Raw genomic sequence first — 13,833 nt, forward strand, 5'->3', positions numbered from 1 at the left:
CGGCTAGGCATAGCTTGAATGCCATCTTTAAATTTGCTGATGATACAACCATTACTGGCAGAATTTCAGATGATGATGATGATGATGAAAGGGTTTACAGGAGCGAGATATACCAGTTAGTTGAGTGGTGTTGCAGCAACAACCTTGCGCTCAATGTCAACAAGACCAAGGAGGTGATTGTGGAAGGCTAAGACAAGGAAACACAAACCAATCCTCAAAGGGATCAGAAACGGAGCATGTGAACAATTTCAAGTTCCTGAGTGTCAATATCCCTGAGGATCTAACCTGGACACAACATATTGATGCAGCTATAAGGAAGGCAAGACAGCAGCTATATTTCATTAGGAGTTTGAGGAGATTTGGTTTGTCAAATAAAGCACAAGTAGAGAGCATTCTGACTGGCTGCATCACTATCAGGTAGGGGGCAGGGTTGGACTACTGCACAAAATCAAAGTTGCAGAAACTTGTTATATTAGTGGATCCATCATGGGTACTAGCCTCCGTAGTATCGAAGACATCTTCACGCAGCGATACCTTAGAAAGGCAGCATCCATCATTAAGGATCCCTCCTTCACAGTTATCGGTGGGAAGGAGGTATAGAAGCCTGAAGGCACATACTCATCGATTCAGAAATAGCTTCTTTCTGACATCCGATTTTTAAAATGGGCATTGAAATCATGAACACTATCTCTCTACTTGTTTTATTTCTGTTATTTTGCACTACTTAATAAGTTCAAGTTTTTCTCTATGTTTATTGATCATGTATTTCATTGTACCACTGCTGTACAGTTACCACATATGCCAGTGATATTGAGCCTGATTCTGATTGTCTCTTAATCTTGAGAATGACAAAAATTCTGAATGGTTTTAATAAGATACGTGGGAAGACAAACAACCCTTATTATTGCCATTAATGCAAAACTGTTATATTCTACTGTTTATTAGAGGTTACTGTTGCTGGACTCTGAGTCCTTTGTTGCAACAGTAACCACATCAATGTCTGCAATGTGTGAATACAATTAGAAGCTTTCCAATGAATAGATGATTTAAGAACATACAGCAACTTAAACAGTAAAAATACTTCTACTTTATATTTAATTAGAGCTTTGTTCCACAAACCCACAAAAAGATATCAACAATCAGAGAATGGTAAACTTAGTGGTATTTTTAAAATGTGGCTGGTTTTGACTGATTGCTGGTGATCTAGTTAGCCACCTATTTTTGGACCCCTCATTTTTAGGCACCAACTAAATCTGCCAATCCAGCAGCACATGTGATGATGAAGGTCACCAGCAAAGCTGACAGGGAAGGGGGAGGGGGGGGGTTGCCAATTTAGTGAGTGGCCAGATTATATGTGTGAGCTTTGAATGTACACTCCTGCTCCCACAAAGCTAAAAAAAACCCTGAAATATTTAAAACTCCAAAAAGCTTTCTCTCTCTTTATTTCTTCCTGAACCCAACTCTCCCCTACCCATCCAGTTGTCCCTGGAATAAACTGTAAAAAAAAACTGGAATTAAATTAATGTCATGGAAATATTTCATGTTAACATGGGTTAATCGTTTGGGAAAAAAAAACACAAGAATTTTGCAAAAACTACCTGGTTCTTCCAAACGAGCAATATTTCTCTGCAACCTTAACCTGCATCCACCAGCAACTAAACATTTGGCTGTATTTAATCAGGAGTTTTCAGAAGTACTTAAAGAAAAACAAAATCAATCAAATGGTTGCATCAGCATCTGTACCTTTTATTTTCATAAAAATATACAGCACCTGAATGCTTTTTTTAAAAAGTAGTTTACATTTCAGTATTTCTATATATAACAAGCATTCAGTAGTTCACAAAAGTCACATAGTAAAGTGTGCTTAAGGTCCAGGCTGGATTTAGATAATTTTGGGTTTCTTCCGTTATTTTGACAGTCTTGATGCCAAAAATGTCTTAAGCTTTATTACCTCATATTCAACTGTAGAACTATGACCAAATACATAAAATTTGATAGACTACTGTTTCCAACAACATATTCATTTTCACTAAATTGTATCATATTCACTGCATAAAACATAACACTGTCACTGTATCATGATACCATACTATACTGTAACAAGACATATTGCACATGCTAAAGCATAAAAGTAGACACGATTACCAAATGGATGATATAGGCTTTTTAAGGGGTTGACCACTGCATAAGTTTCCACAAATATTTTTTCTATGGTTTTAAAATACACACTGTCAGATTGTCTAAATTATAATTGCCCTTTTCCAAATAATACTAATTTGTGATCAGCCATGTCTTTCAACCAAGGCTTCAGTTTTGAAACAATACTGCAAAAAAAAAAAATCCACATGATGGTTTTATGAACAAACCACTCTTCATTCAGATGCATTTGGACCTTTAAAAACTGTACATTCATTGTTAATTTAAAAATCTAAATTAACATTATTGCTTGAATATTACTCAATTAGCAAGATTCTACAAGATGTTTGGAAACCATCTGGAAAATACACATGGGCAGAAAGGCACTAACTATTTGATAATGCAACAAAAACAAAATGGTATTTGAATTCAAGAAAAAATGAAAAATTTGCTACAAGGATTGCCAATCACAATACTACAGATCTCTAAATTCCAGCATTTAACTTTACCAGACTTTTTTCTAGTCTTATATTAAAAACTATAAAAAGTTTAAAAGTACATTAATACCTGCTCAAATTTACATAATTAAAATGATTTAATTTTGCATTCCAATGATTCACTAAATAAAACAAACAAAATGAACAAGAAATTTTTTAAAAATGTTGAACAGTATAAAGAAAAGATCAGCCAATATAATTTAACTGGGGTAAAGAAGCAACCACAGAGTTTGAAAATTATATTGCAGCTTTAAACTTCTAAGAAAATTAATTAACAAACAGCTTTTTCTTCACATACAACCATTGTTTTTGGCCTTTTTCCTTCAATTTCAGTGCTTTAGTATGATATGATATTTATTGCTTTAAAGCAATTTCATATCAGAGGTCTCTACTCTGGAATTTAACTGCTTGTAATGGTTATTACGGAATAACCATTACAATATATTAAGGTTTCTTGAAATCTTTTCAGTGCTTTTAGTTAGAATAGTGAGGTTGCATTGATTGCACAGTCACTGCACAGAGCAATAATAGATCCCATGTGAATATTTGGAAAAAAAATCATAAACTTTACCTTGCTGATATCTAATGTAACATTGTGAATTAACTTAGATGAAATATATATTATTTGCATTCAGGTACCATATTTTTACTGAAATAGGCTACTTCAATGTAGCTGTTGAAGTAGATGAGTAAAAAAAGAAGGCTGTATGTAATCTTAGAGAACAAAGACAGCAACAGTCACAATCAGTTGCAGATTTGGTCCATTTGGCATAGCCAGACATGAGAAAACATTTTCATTTAACTTGCTGTGGTCCTGTCACAGGTGAGAGAATGGCTCCATTTAACACATAAGCTTTGGCAGATGAAGCAGACGCTATCACAACAGTTCTTTATGGCAGTTACTCTCTCTTCATCCTACAGGTGGGTAGATTTCAACAAAATTGCTGTGCATTCTTTAAAGGCTGCCTTTGAGGCTATATAAAAATGTACAAAATACCACAATCTGCTATTTGAACACTCATCTAAACTTGCTGGTATACTTAAAGTAAAAAGATATCATCAAGTCCTGTTGGAATTTGTGAATATTCTACACTGCAGTTTGGAAAAGTTCATTCATTGTTTATCAGTAGTTAACGGCTCAGGTGGATAATTAGTCCCTAACAACTCTATAACCGCAAGTTTTTACTGAAGTGCAAATGCACGTTTGTGCTGATTTGGAAAAATTTTAAAATTCTATTCATAGGGCAAGTAATCTGGCAATGAACCGCACAGCATCCTGTGACAGATCCCCATGAATTTCTACAGTTACTATATGCAGCACAATTTGGTGGTCAAGAACCACTACTTTGCATAAAATGTCCCAGAGGCAATGCCAACTATATGGCAGATTTGAGCAATAGCAAATCACTTGCCCTATTCAATAATCCTCTTCATGAACCAATACTTTAAGATACTGCTTTCTAAAACATGTAAGAAAAGTGCCTTTTTATTAAGTGCTTCTTAAAAAGTTTGCAGTGATTGATTGCTCAATCTGTAATTCTTCAACTGAGTAACAAGTCAAATATTAGGCTTTTCCCATCTAAGGTTCTTAAAATCATTCAGAAAGTCTCAGAGTCTGAATCATTCTCATCATCATCTTCCTGACACCTATCCATTTTTCCCACATTGTTATACAACTCCTTGTTAAAAGAATTAATGTTGCTACCCGTATTAGGGGAATCATAGGATAGAGGTGTATTCAAACTGTCATTTTTTATTAGACTGATGCTGAAGGACGTCATTGTGCTGGGAGAAGAAAAAGGCATCATGGTAGCCAAAATGAGTGCCAGACAGTCAGCCACATCTTTGTTAGGAGCACAAGCCAAGGCTGGGGTATGACCTGGGCACAAAAGCAGACAAGGGAATGGTTAGTATACAAAGTCTGAACCAAAATTAAAAGGAAGGAAAGAAAAACAGCAAAGTCAAATCTCGCTTTCAATAAATCGACTTACACCATTTAATCCATGCCAACAACACTACGAGGAAGTTTGGTTAAACTTTTAGAGGTGTCTTAGTGCTGCTGTGTGTTATTTTTGGTAGAGAAGTAAACTAATCAACAGCAGAACAATTAGTAAGAAGCTATCCATACTTACCATTTTCATCCACAGCAAGAACACTTGCCCCTTTGCTTAGTAAATCATGCACTACCATTTTAAGCCCATTCTTTGCAGCTATGTGAAGTGGTCTGAAAGAATAAATTTAAAACTTAATTGTAAAAAAAATTAACAAGTCAGTAAGGAGGACAATTCATACAACTAATACAATCATCAATCTGCTAAATACTCTTGTTATCTCTTTTGTGATAACATATTCAGAGCATTACCTTCCAAAATCTGGAGACATCTAGAGATCAGGCTCTAGAATTTTTAGATAGCAGTACTAAACTTGTTCTGCTAAATTAACCAGTGCCTACTTAGGACAGTAAATTTGATGACATTTATGTTTCTATCACTGCTTCAGGCAAAAACTTCCAGACCAAATACTCTCTGGCTGGCCCACCTTCCCTCTAATCATTCTACCACTTATTCTTCTTAGGGAAAATAAGACTTCCAATTTAACCCAGTCTAGTCTCTCATAAATTTTACATAATCATCTTTACTGCCAAAAAGGAAGACGATAAGGCTCAATGCAACTTACAGACCGCAACTGCCTGTTCACTTGGGAAATCAGTGAGGGGGAAAAATGGTGAAATTAATTGAAAATGAAAGCAAATAAACATCCAGGACTCATGGCCTGTACCAGGTTTATGACGAAATGGCTTCAGAAATGGTGCCCATCTTTAGAAGTTCCTCAGATTCTAGAATATTTTATACAGAATGGAGGGTAGAAAATTTAATCCCCCAATTTAAGGAAGGAAGGAGAGAGAGGAAGTACACTAAAATTCAGTTAGTTTGTAATTAATCAGCAGGAAAATAACAGCAGAATTCGTTATGAAGAAAGTGATAGCAGGTCAGGGAGAATAATAATATGATTGGACAAGTGGACAAGTATTAACGGAAGGGAAATGATGCTTGACAAATTTGTTAGAATTGTCAGTAGCACAATAAATAAGGGCAAACCAATGTTTCTGATATACTTACAGACAGCCTTTAAAAAAGTACCACACAAAGTTATCAAACATAATTAGTGCACATTGGATTCAAGGACTGAAGACTGATTAACAAAATAAAAACAGGCAGAAATAAAAGGCTCTCTTTTTGTGTTGGCAAGCTATTACTGTATAAGCCTTCAAGATCAGTCCTGGAGCCTGGTCGATTCACAATCTTTATCAATCAATGAAGTAAACGTGATATACCTACATTTGTCAATTATACAAATCTGGGTAGCAGTGCAAGTTGTTACGAAGATACAGAGAAGCTTCCACAGGGTAACGATAGATTATGTGAATATGAGAGTAGAGAGCAAAATAGATGCAGTTTGGAAAGAAAATGATAGTCTACTGTTCTAACAAAAATAGAACATCAGGGTATTTTCATTTAAGAATATCATGAGACTGCTTTGATTGCCATCGATCACAATGGGTACTCTGAATGTCAACATTTTCAAGTATACGGTGGCTTTTATTATATTTGGGTTTGACTATCACTGATGATACTACTTTTGGAAAATTATGTACCTAAGAAAGGGGATTTTCTCAATAAAGGGAGTGCAGTAAATATTCACCAAACTGATTCCATGTATGGGAAGACTGTCCTGTGAGGAGAGATTCAACAGGGTTGGCCTAAACATGCCAAAATGATTGGTGATCTTATTGAAATATACAAAATTATAATGGTATTTGACAAGGTAGATGGAGAGATTAGGATTTCTCTGGGAGGTGGAGTCCAAAACCAGAGATTACAGTTTTAAAATACATGACCAAGATGAGTAGAATAGTAATTTCTTCACCAAGGTCAGTAAGTCCTTGGAATTCTTTTGTAAAGGACACCAGAAGCTGAAAGGCTGAGCACTTTAAAGACAGAGACTGAAAAAAATTGGGAAACTAAGGGAATCAAGGAATATAGAGTTAATACAGGGAAATGGTACTTTTAAATTAAAAATAATGGTTTTAGTGAACAGCAGAAGAGAGAATGTGAGTGTCCTTCTCTTGCTTCTATATTTTACATTACTATGTCCTTCATTGACTGTTGTTCCTCAATAGCAGAACATGCCAACATGAAACAGATTTGCTGTTGTTCAGTGACAGGATGCCAGTTATGGTGGAGGTTATCTTATGAAATATCCTGGGAAAAGGATAATAGATCTACATCCATAACTATCTATTATGATACCACTGGAGTGCAGTTCCTTTAATGCCCATTGACTTAATTTTTACCAGGGATCCTTGATACCACACTCCTCAAGTACTGCATTGATGTCAAAACAGTCACTCTTGCCTCACCTGTGGAATTCAGCACTTAGTTCCACATTTGGGCCAAGGCTGTAATGAGATCTGGAGACAAGTGATTCTTGCAAAACTCAAACTAGGAATCAATGAGCAGCTTTTTGGTGAGTAGATACTCCCTGTAAAACTGTTAGTAACATTATTCAAACTCTCTTTTAATTCTGTTGATTAGTCAATTCTTGATTCAGAATAAACAAATATGATATACAAAATCTTTTGCTTTTTTTCAGGATATAACATATCAAGGCAATTTTTCATGTAGCTTCATAGATGATAGCATTGACACCATCAGAATACTTACTGAACTGACTGATCTTGCTAAGCAAATTTTTAACATTCCAGTCAAGGTTTGTAGCTTTAACTGTGTCTGTACACTTAATTTTGATGTCACAGCAAGTGAACTGAATTTACTGAAGACCAGTATCAGTCATGGTAGGAATCTCAAGGAGACTGGGGGATGATTTCTGTCTGACAATGACTGCAAATGCAGTGTTAACTTTTGCACTTGTGCTGGGATTGGTCATAATCAGGAGTGGAAAGGGATATGGTTTCGCTTCCTTCAGGTTAATTACTTATGTTTTCACTACCATTCATGACTGTATTCAGCATTGTAGTGATTTGACACTGTTTGACTCAGGTTTTATTTCTAGCTTGTTAGTATACATGGCTTTCACTGAGGTGGAATTTCAATTTCATTTATGTCTCGTGCCACTCCTTTATCTCTCAAACTGAACCAACTTCAGTCTTCCTATAGGATTCTGATGAAAGATGTGCCAGATGAAGAGCTTACAGGTAGTGACAATGTATGATTCCGTTGTTCATGATATGCTTCAAACATATTCATTTATGAGCTGCCTTAGTTTAAAATGTGTTTATTCCCCCATTCTCATAGTGACAGGGTCATGATGGAAGGAGACCTCTGCATGGTAAATGACTTAAGTTCATAGGAACAGCACAATGATCATTCCAAATGTCAACGGCCCTTGCCACAGCTGGATTTATGGGGCCCACTAGGTTATTTCTATATGATAAAGAAAGAGGACATTCAGCCCATTCAGTCTATGTCAGCCCACAAAACAATGCCATTCAACTACTAATTTTCTCTGCAATCTTTTCTCCATATAGTACCTTAACTATTCTACTACTTATTCATACCCTAGGGGGAACTTATAGTGACAAATAATCTACTACCTATGTTGTGGAAGGAAACCCGGGTTCTTGGTCACAGGGATAACCTGCAAACTCCACATAGGGAGCACTGAAGTGAACCCTAGTGACTGGAGCTGGAAAGCAGACTTCCATAAATTCAGTTTAGTACAGATATTTTTCAGAGAGGAATCCGCTTTCTTGAGTTAACAGTAAATGGAATGCTAATTTGTCAGTTGAGGGAGGATTGCAGGCAGTAAGCAGTGTATGGTTGATGTGAAGCCATGAATCCTTAGCTGTAGTGTCATTGTTAAGAACTCACAGGTTCTTTCCTCAGACCGTGTATCGCAGTGTTCAAACTTTGGTTAATCCGTTCTGATAGCTGTGCAGTGGTTGCACAGGAATTATTTTGTCCAGAGCTGACACAAAAACTAATAGGTTTGTCTTAATGAGCAAGATCTTGTAAGGCTGTTGCTTATTGAGTTTGTATAGTAGTTCTTCCAATGTTGGAACTAATCCCCACAGCCAAAGGGAAAATACTTAATATGTTAGGTTCTGCATAAAAACCAAAAACAAAACTTTTTCCATTTCTTCCTACCATCTCCATATGTCAGTGCGGGTAGCTGTGCAGTTCTGCCTGTGTATGTTGTGCCTTTTGTTTCCTGGTTCAATGACTAATTTACAACTAACTGATCCAGTTTATTTGAATGGCCCAGAACTTATTGTTGATATTGACGCAAAAGACTAAAGGGCCTTGATGAATCAGTTGGGCTTTTGCCAAAATTTAATAATTGCTTTAATTTTCAATTCTTTGAAAATGAACTCAAATGTTGGAAATTGAACACATTCTCTAAATTCTTAGTTGAGAATTATCTATCAAGAGTCGCTATTTTATGGTTCTAATAATTCAATCATAATCTCACAGAGAACCGGTATCATTCTAAATGCTCAATGGGGCAGAAATTGGAACTGATTTACTAATTTGGATTTTCTGAAGGGAAAAGATTTGATCTACTATCTATCCCAATCAATTTTGCCTCAATATTTCTAGCTGTCACATTTTTAATGTGTTTAGCAAATCAATTATGGGACCAATAGAATGTGGGTACTTTGGTCTTGGTCTGTTTTTTTTGAAGACCATTATTCAATTATGATATTTTTATGCACGAACAGTTGTTTAAGTTCTGTTGATCAAGACCTTTGCTCAAGAAAGCACAGCAGCATCTCCACTTTCTGAGGAGATTGAAGCGAGTGAGGCTCCCTCACATCCTCCATTTTAACCAACTTTTACAGAAGCACCATCGAGAGTGTCCTGACCAGCTGAGCCTCCATCTGGTATGGGAATTGCAAGGCATCTGACTGTAAGTTCCTACAAAGAATTGCAAAAATGACTGAGGGGATCACTGGGATCTCTCTTTCACCCATTAGAGATATTTATCAGGAGCAATACAAATGCAGGGCCCTTAGAATTGTCAGTGATCCCTCCCATCTGCCTAATGCTGCTTAACCCCCAACCATCAAACACGAGGTACCATAGCATTAGGACAAAAACTCTTAGGATGAGAAACTGCTTCTTCCCCCAAGCTGCAAGACTACTGAATTCACCATCACCACCCAGGTCTTCATACATATGAAGTGCCAGTAGTGTTATACTGTTCAAATTTTAACTTGTATCATATATGAACCTTAATATTTGTTAAATCATTTGTGGTAATATTACTTCATGTGTTATATGTGTGAGTTATATATACTGTGTTGTGCACCTTCATCTGGAGGAACATTGTCTCATTTTGGTATGGTTGAATGACAATAAACTTGAACTTAAACTTGAAATTCAACCTGCAATTTCAACATAGCTTCTGCTTGTTATTTGGCACATAGGAACTAGCATGAAGGGAAATTTAAGTAATACTTGTTTACAATGTTTTTCTGCTTCAAAAACACTACCGAGCACTCATGAAACTAAATTTCCATATTTCCTTATTCGCTGCAGCTGCATTACGTAAAGGACTTCTCAAATTGATTCTGCATAGACTGACCAAAGATGAGAAAGACAAGAAAGCTCAGAAATCTATTCAAACAACTTTACATCTACAGTGCTACTTATTTACTTTTTTTTTAACGATATCTTTGCCTGGGTACTTCCTTGGTCATCTGTCTGGCTAGTTATACCAGCTTGAGCTACAGACATAGGAGGTATGATAGACTTACATGCATCCATCAGGATTAAGGTCAAGAAGGGGTTATATCTATAGCCAGTGACTAAGATTACTAAATAAATTATTAGTTTCACATCTCTAATCTTCTGAAGAATAAATGCTAAGTTTTTGTAAGTCAGTAGTGACACAGATCTGTAATTGCTTACTTCAGCTTCCTACCCTTTGATGAACTGCTCTGCCACAGTGGTCAAAGTCACCATCATGCTTCCTTGGCTCCAGCGAGTGGAGATTGATCTATGTTTGGGATGGACAGCAACATTCAAGAACAGGGAGAATGGGTGGCAGATCTCTCTGGCTGTGCTGTCATTATTACATCACATTGCTAAGGGATAACCTTGGAGACACACGGGAAAAAAAAGGTAATAACTGCAGAGATGATAAACTGCCTTCACACCACATGGTTTTGAAGTTTATGAGCACTATTTTCAACTGAAGTATATCTTACCTACACTTGCATCTACAAGGCAGAACCAATACCTATACCAAAAGCTCCAAATGCCTTGTATAAATGCTGACCATTATGCACAAAAAAGTTACACTAAAGTTATGCCATTTCTTGGCTGGCTCTGAAAAGTGACATGATGGAGAAGATATTACTTCATAAACTTGAAAAAGAAATTTTGCCAACCTACAAGACATTCCAAATAATTTGCTTTTATGAAAGGCAAAATATAGATCTGGGCTCATGAGACTGTTATATTTCCATCTACTTGCACTGGGATTATAGTCCTCCATACCCCTACTCTCCAAACTTCGCTTCGACATTGAAATAGACCTCGCATGCACCACTTGAGCTGACAGCTCATTCCACACTCTCACAATGCTCTGAGTTTCTGCTCATGTACCCCTTTAACCTTTTCACCTTTCACCCTTACCCATAAGCTCTGGTTGTAGTCCCACCACCTCAGTGGAAGAGGTTCTTGCATTTACCCTACTTATACACTTCATAATTTTGTACATCTCTATCGAATCTCCTCTGTCTTCTACAGTCTGAAGAATACAGTCCTAACCTATTCAACCTTTCCTTATAACTCAGATCCTCCAGACCTGGCAACATCTTTGTAAATTTTCTCTGTACTCTTTCAATGTTATTTACATCTTTCATGTAGGCAGGTGACCAAAACAACACACAATGCTCCAAATTAGGCCTCACCATTGTCTTATGCAAGTTCAACATAACATACCATCTCTTGTACTCAGTGCTTCGATTTATGAATACCAATGTGCCAAGACTTTCTTTTTGACCCCATCTACCTGTGACACCACTTTCAATGAATTATAGACCAGAATTCCCAGATTCCTTCGCTCTACCACACTCCTTAGTGCCCTTCCATTCACTGTGTAAGAACGACCCTGGTTGGTCCTACAGAAGTGCAATACTTCACACTTGTCTGCACTAAATGCCATCTGCCATTTAATACATCTTTTGGAATATTCAAAGGACTAAAGTTCTAAGTTCAAGGTCAATTTATTGTCAAGGTATGACAGTATGTCACCATATACAACCCCAGCATACTCAGTAAATCCAATAATAGAATCAGTGAAAGGCCACACCTAGCAGAGCAGAGTGCAAAAGACAACAAACTGTGTAAATACAAAAGTAAAAACAAGAAATAATAATAATAAATAACAATAAATATCCAGAATATGAACTGAAGAATCGTTAAAAGTGAGTCCACAGGTTGTGGGAACAGTTCAATGATGGGGCAAATGAAGTTGAGTGAAGTTATCCCTCTGGTTCAAGTGCCTGATGGTTGAAGAATAATAACTATTCCTGAACCTGGTGGCGTGAGTCCTGAGGCTCCAGTACCTTCTTCCTGATGGCAGCAGCAAGAAGAGAGCATGACCTGGATGGTGGGGTTCCCTGATGATGGATGCTGCTTTTCTGCAGCAACGCTCTGTGTAGATGTGCTCAATGGTGGAGTGGGTTCTACCTGTGATGGACTGGGCTGTATCCACTACTTTTTGTAGGATTTTCCATTCAAGAGCATTGATGCTTCCATACCAGGCTGTGATGCAACCAGTCAATATGCTGTCCACTGTACATCTATAGGTGTTAAAGTTTTAAATGTCATGCCAAATCTTCACAAACTTCTAAGAAAGGAGAGGTACAGCTGTGCTTTCTTCGTAATTGCACTTAAGTACTGAGCCCAGGACAGGTCCTCTGAAATGATAACACCAAAAAATTTAAAGTTGCTGACCCTCTCCACCTCTGATTCCCAGTGAGAACTGACTCATGGACCTCTGGTTTCCTTCTCTTGAAGTCAATAATCCACTCTTTGGTCTTGCTGACATCAAGTAAAAGGTTGTTATTGTGGCATCACTCAGCCAGATTTTCAATCTCCTTCCTATATGTTGATTTGTCACCACCTTTGATCTGGCTAACAACAGTGGTGTCATCAGCAAACTTGAATATGGCATTGGAACTGTGCTTAGCCACACAGTGTTAAGCAAGTTGAGCAGAGGGCCAACCACAAAGCCTGGTGGTGCACCTGTGCTGATGGAAATTGTGGAGGAGATGTTGCCAGTCAATTAAGTGTGATATCTTGTTTCAGAGGATCCATGGTCAAAACATCATCAATATTACTGGATTAATATTCACATACAATGCCTTCTAGGTACTGCAAAGAGCAGGAAGACTAATTCTCTCCATTCAGTCATGACAGATTTTGCAGCTGCACTAGCCTGCCATTTACATACTCTAAGGATGCAGCACTGAATCTTGGAAACCTTTTCTGTTCGAGGGACTAATGAAGTGAGGTTGTAATGTAATCCTTGACTTTGGCAGATTAATGTGGCTAATTCTGAAACAAAGGAGCTACTCAAGGTATCAACAATCAGCAGCACAAAGAGCAGAGATGATGAAAACCCAAAACCATTTGACAACTACAAAGAATTTCGGGCTTGTCATTACAATGCCCTTCAAGACTTGCCCAGGACTCTGCCATTAAATTTAGTTCTGACTGCCCATACCATTAAAATTCTCAGTTTCCTATTTCTGGCATCACTTTATGCCTGTGCTGTATGACTATGACTAAAATCAATTTCTACCAAGCCGTACTAAGTATGAACAAACATTTGGTCAAGAAGGCATGTAGATTTCAAGGAAAGTTTTAAAAAAATTTTTTGAGGAAGGAGACAAAGACTTAGTGAGGACACTCAAGAACTGATGCATTTGATGGCATAACATCAAGATGAAGTAATGGATAATGTGTGTCAACAAATACAAGTGTTGTTTATAAATGGGACTTTGCAAGTTAGGATATAGTTAGCACAAGCTCAAGTTTAATGTAGCATGGGAGATGGTATATCAATTAGTACAATTTAGACAGGGATTTAATTGGACAATATTATGGAGATGAGGCCAAAGATCCTAGCAATGAAGCCAGACAAGTTTAAACACAGCGTCAAG

At 37.1% G+C, this 13,833-nt stretch overlaps 1 protein-coding gene across 7 annotated transcripts in view; it reads right to left on the minus strand.

The window, feature by feature from the left end:
- Positions 1-1,725: 1,725 nt before the first annotated feature.
- The window catches only part of LOC132392697 (serine/threonine-protein phosphatase 6 regulatory ankyrin repeat subunit B-like), a 162,125-nt gene continuing 150,017 nt past the window's right edge, over positions 1,726-13,833 (minus strand). For 5 of the 7 annotated variants that reach the window (XM_059966943.1, XM_059966942.1, XM_059966941.1 and 2 more), the window contains 2 exons: positions 4,766-4,857; positions 1,726-4,512 (listed from right to left, as the gene is read on the minus strand). In XM_059966943.1, coding sequence (XP_059822926.1) covers positions 4,232-4,512; positions 4,766-4,857 — 373 coding nt within the window. In that variant the 3' untranslated portion in view covers positions 1,726-4,231. The remainder of the gene's footprint in view (positions 4,513-4,765; positions 4,858-13,833) is intronic. The other 2 variants (XM_059966945.1, XM_059966946.1) reach the window with 2 other exon arrangements.

This window comes from Hypanus sabinus, chromosome 4 (genome assembly GCF_030144855.1).
Source record: "Hypanus sabinus isolate sHypSab1 chromosome 4, sHypSab1.hap1, whole genome shotgun sequence".
Lineage (NCBI taxonomy): Eukaryota > Metazoa > Chordata > Chondrichthyes > Myliobatiformes > Dasyatidae > Hypanus > Hypanus sabinus.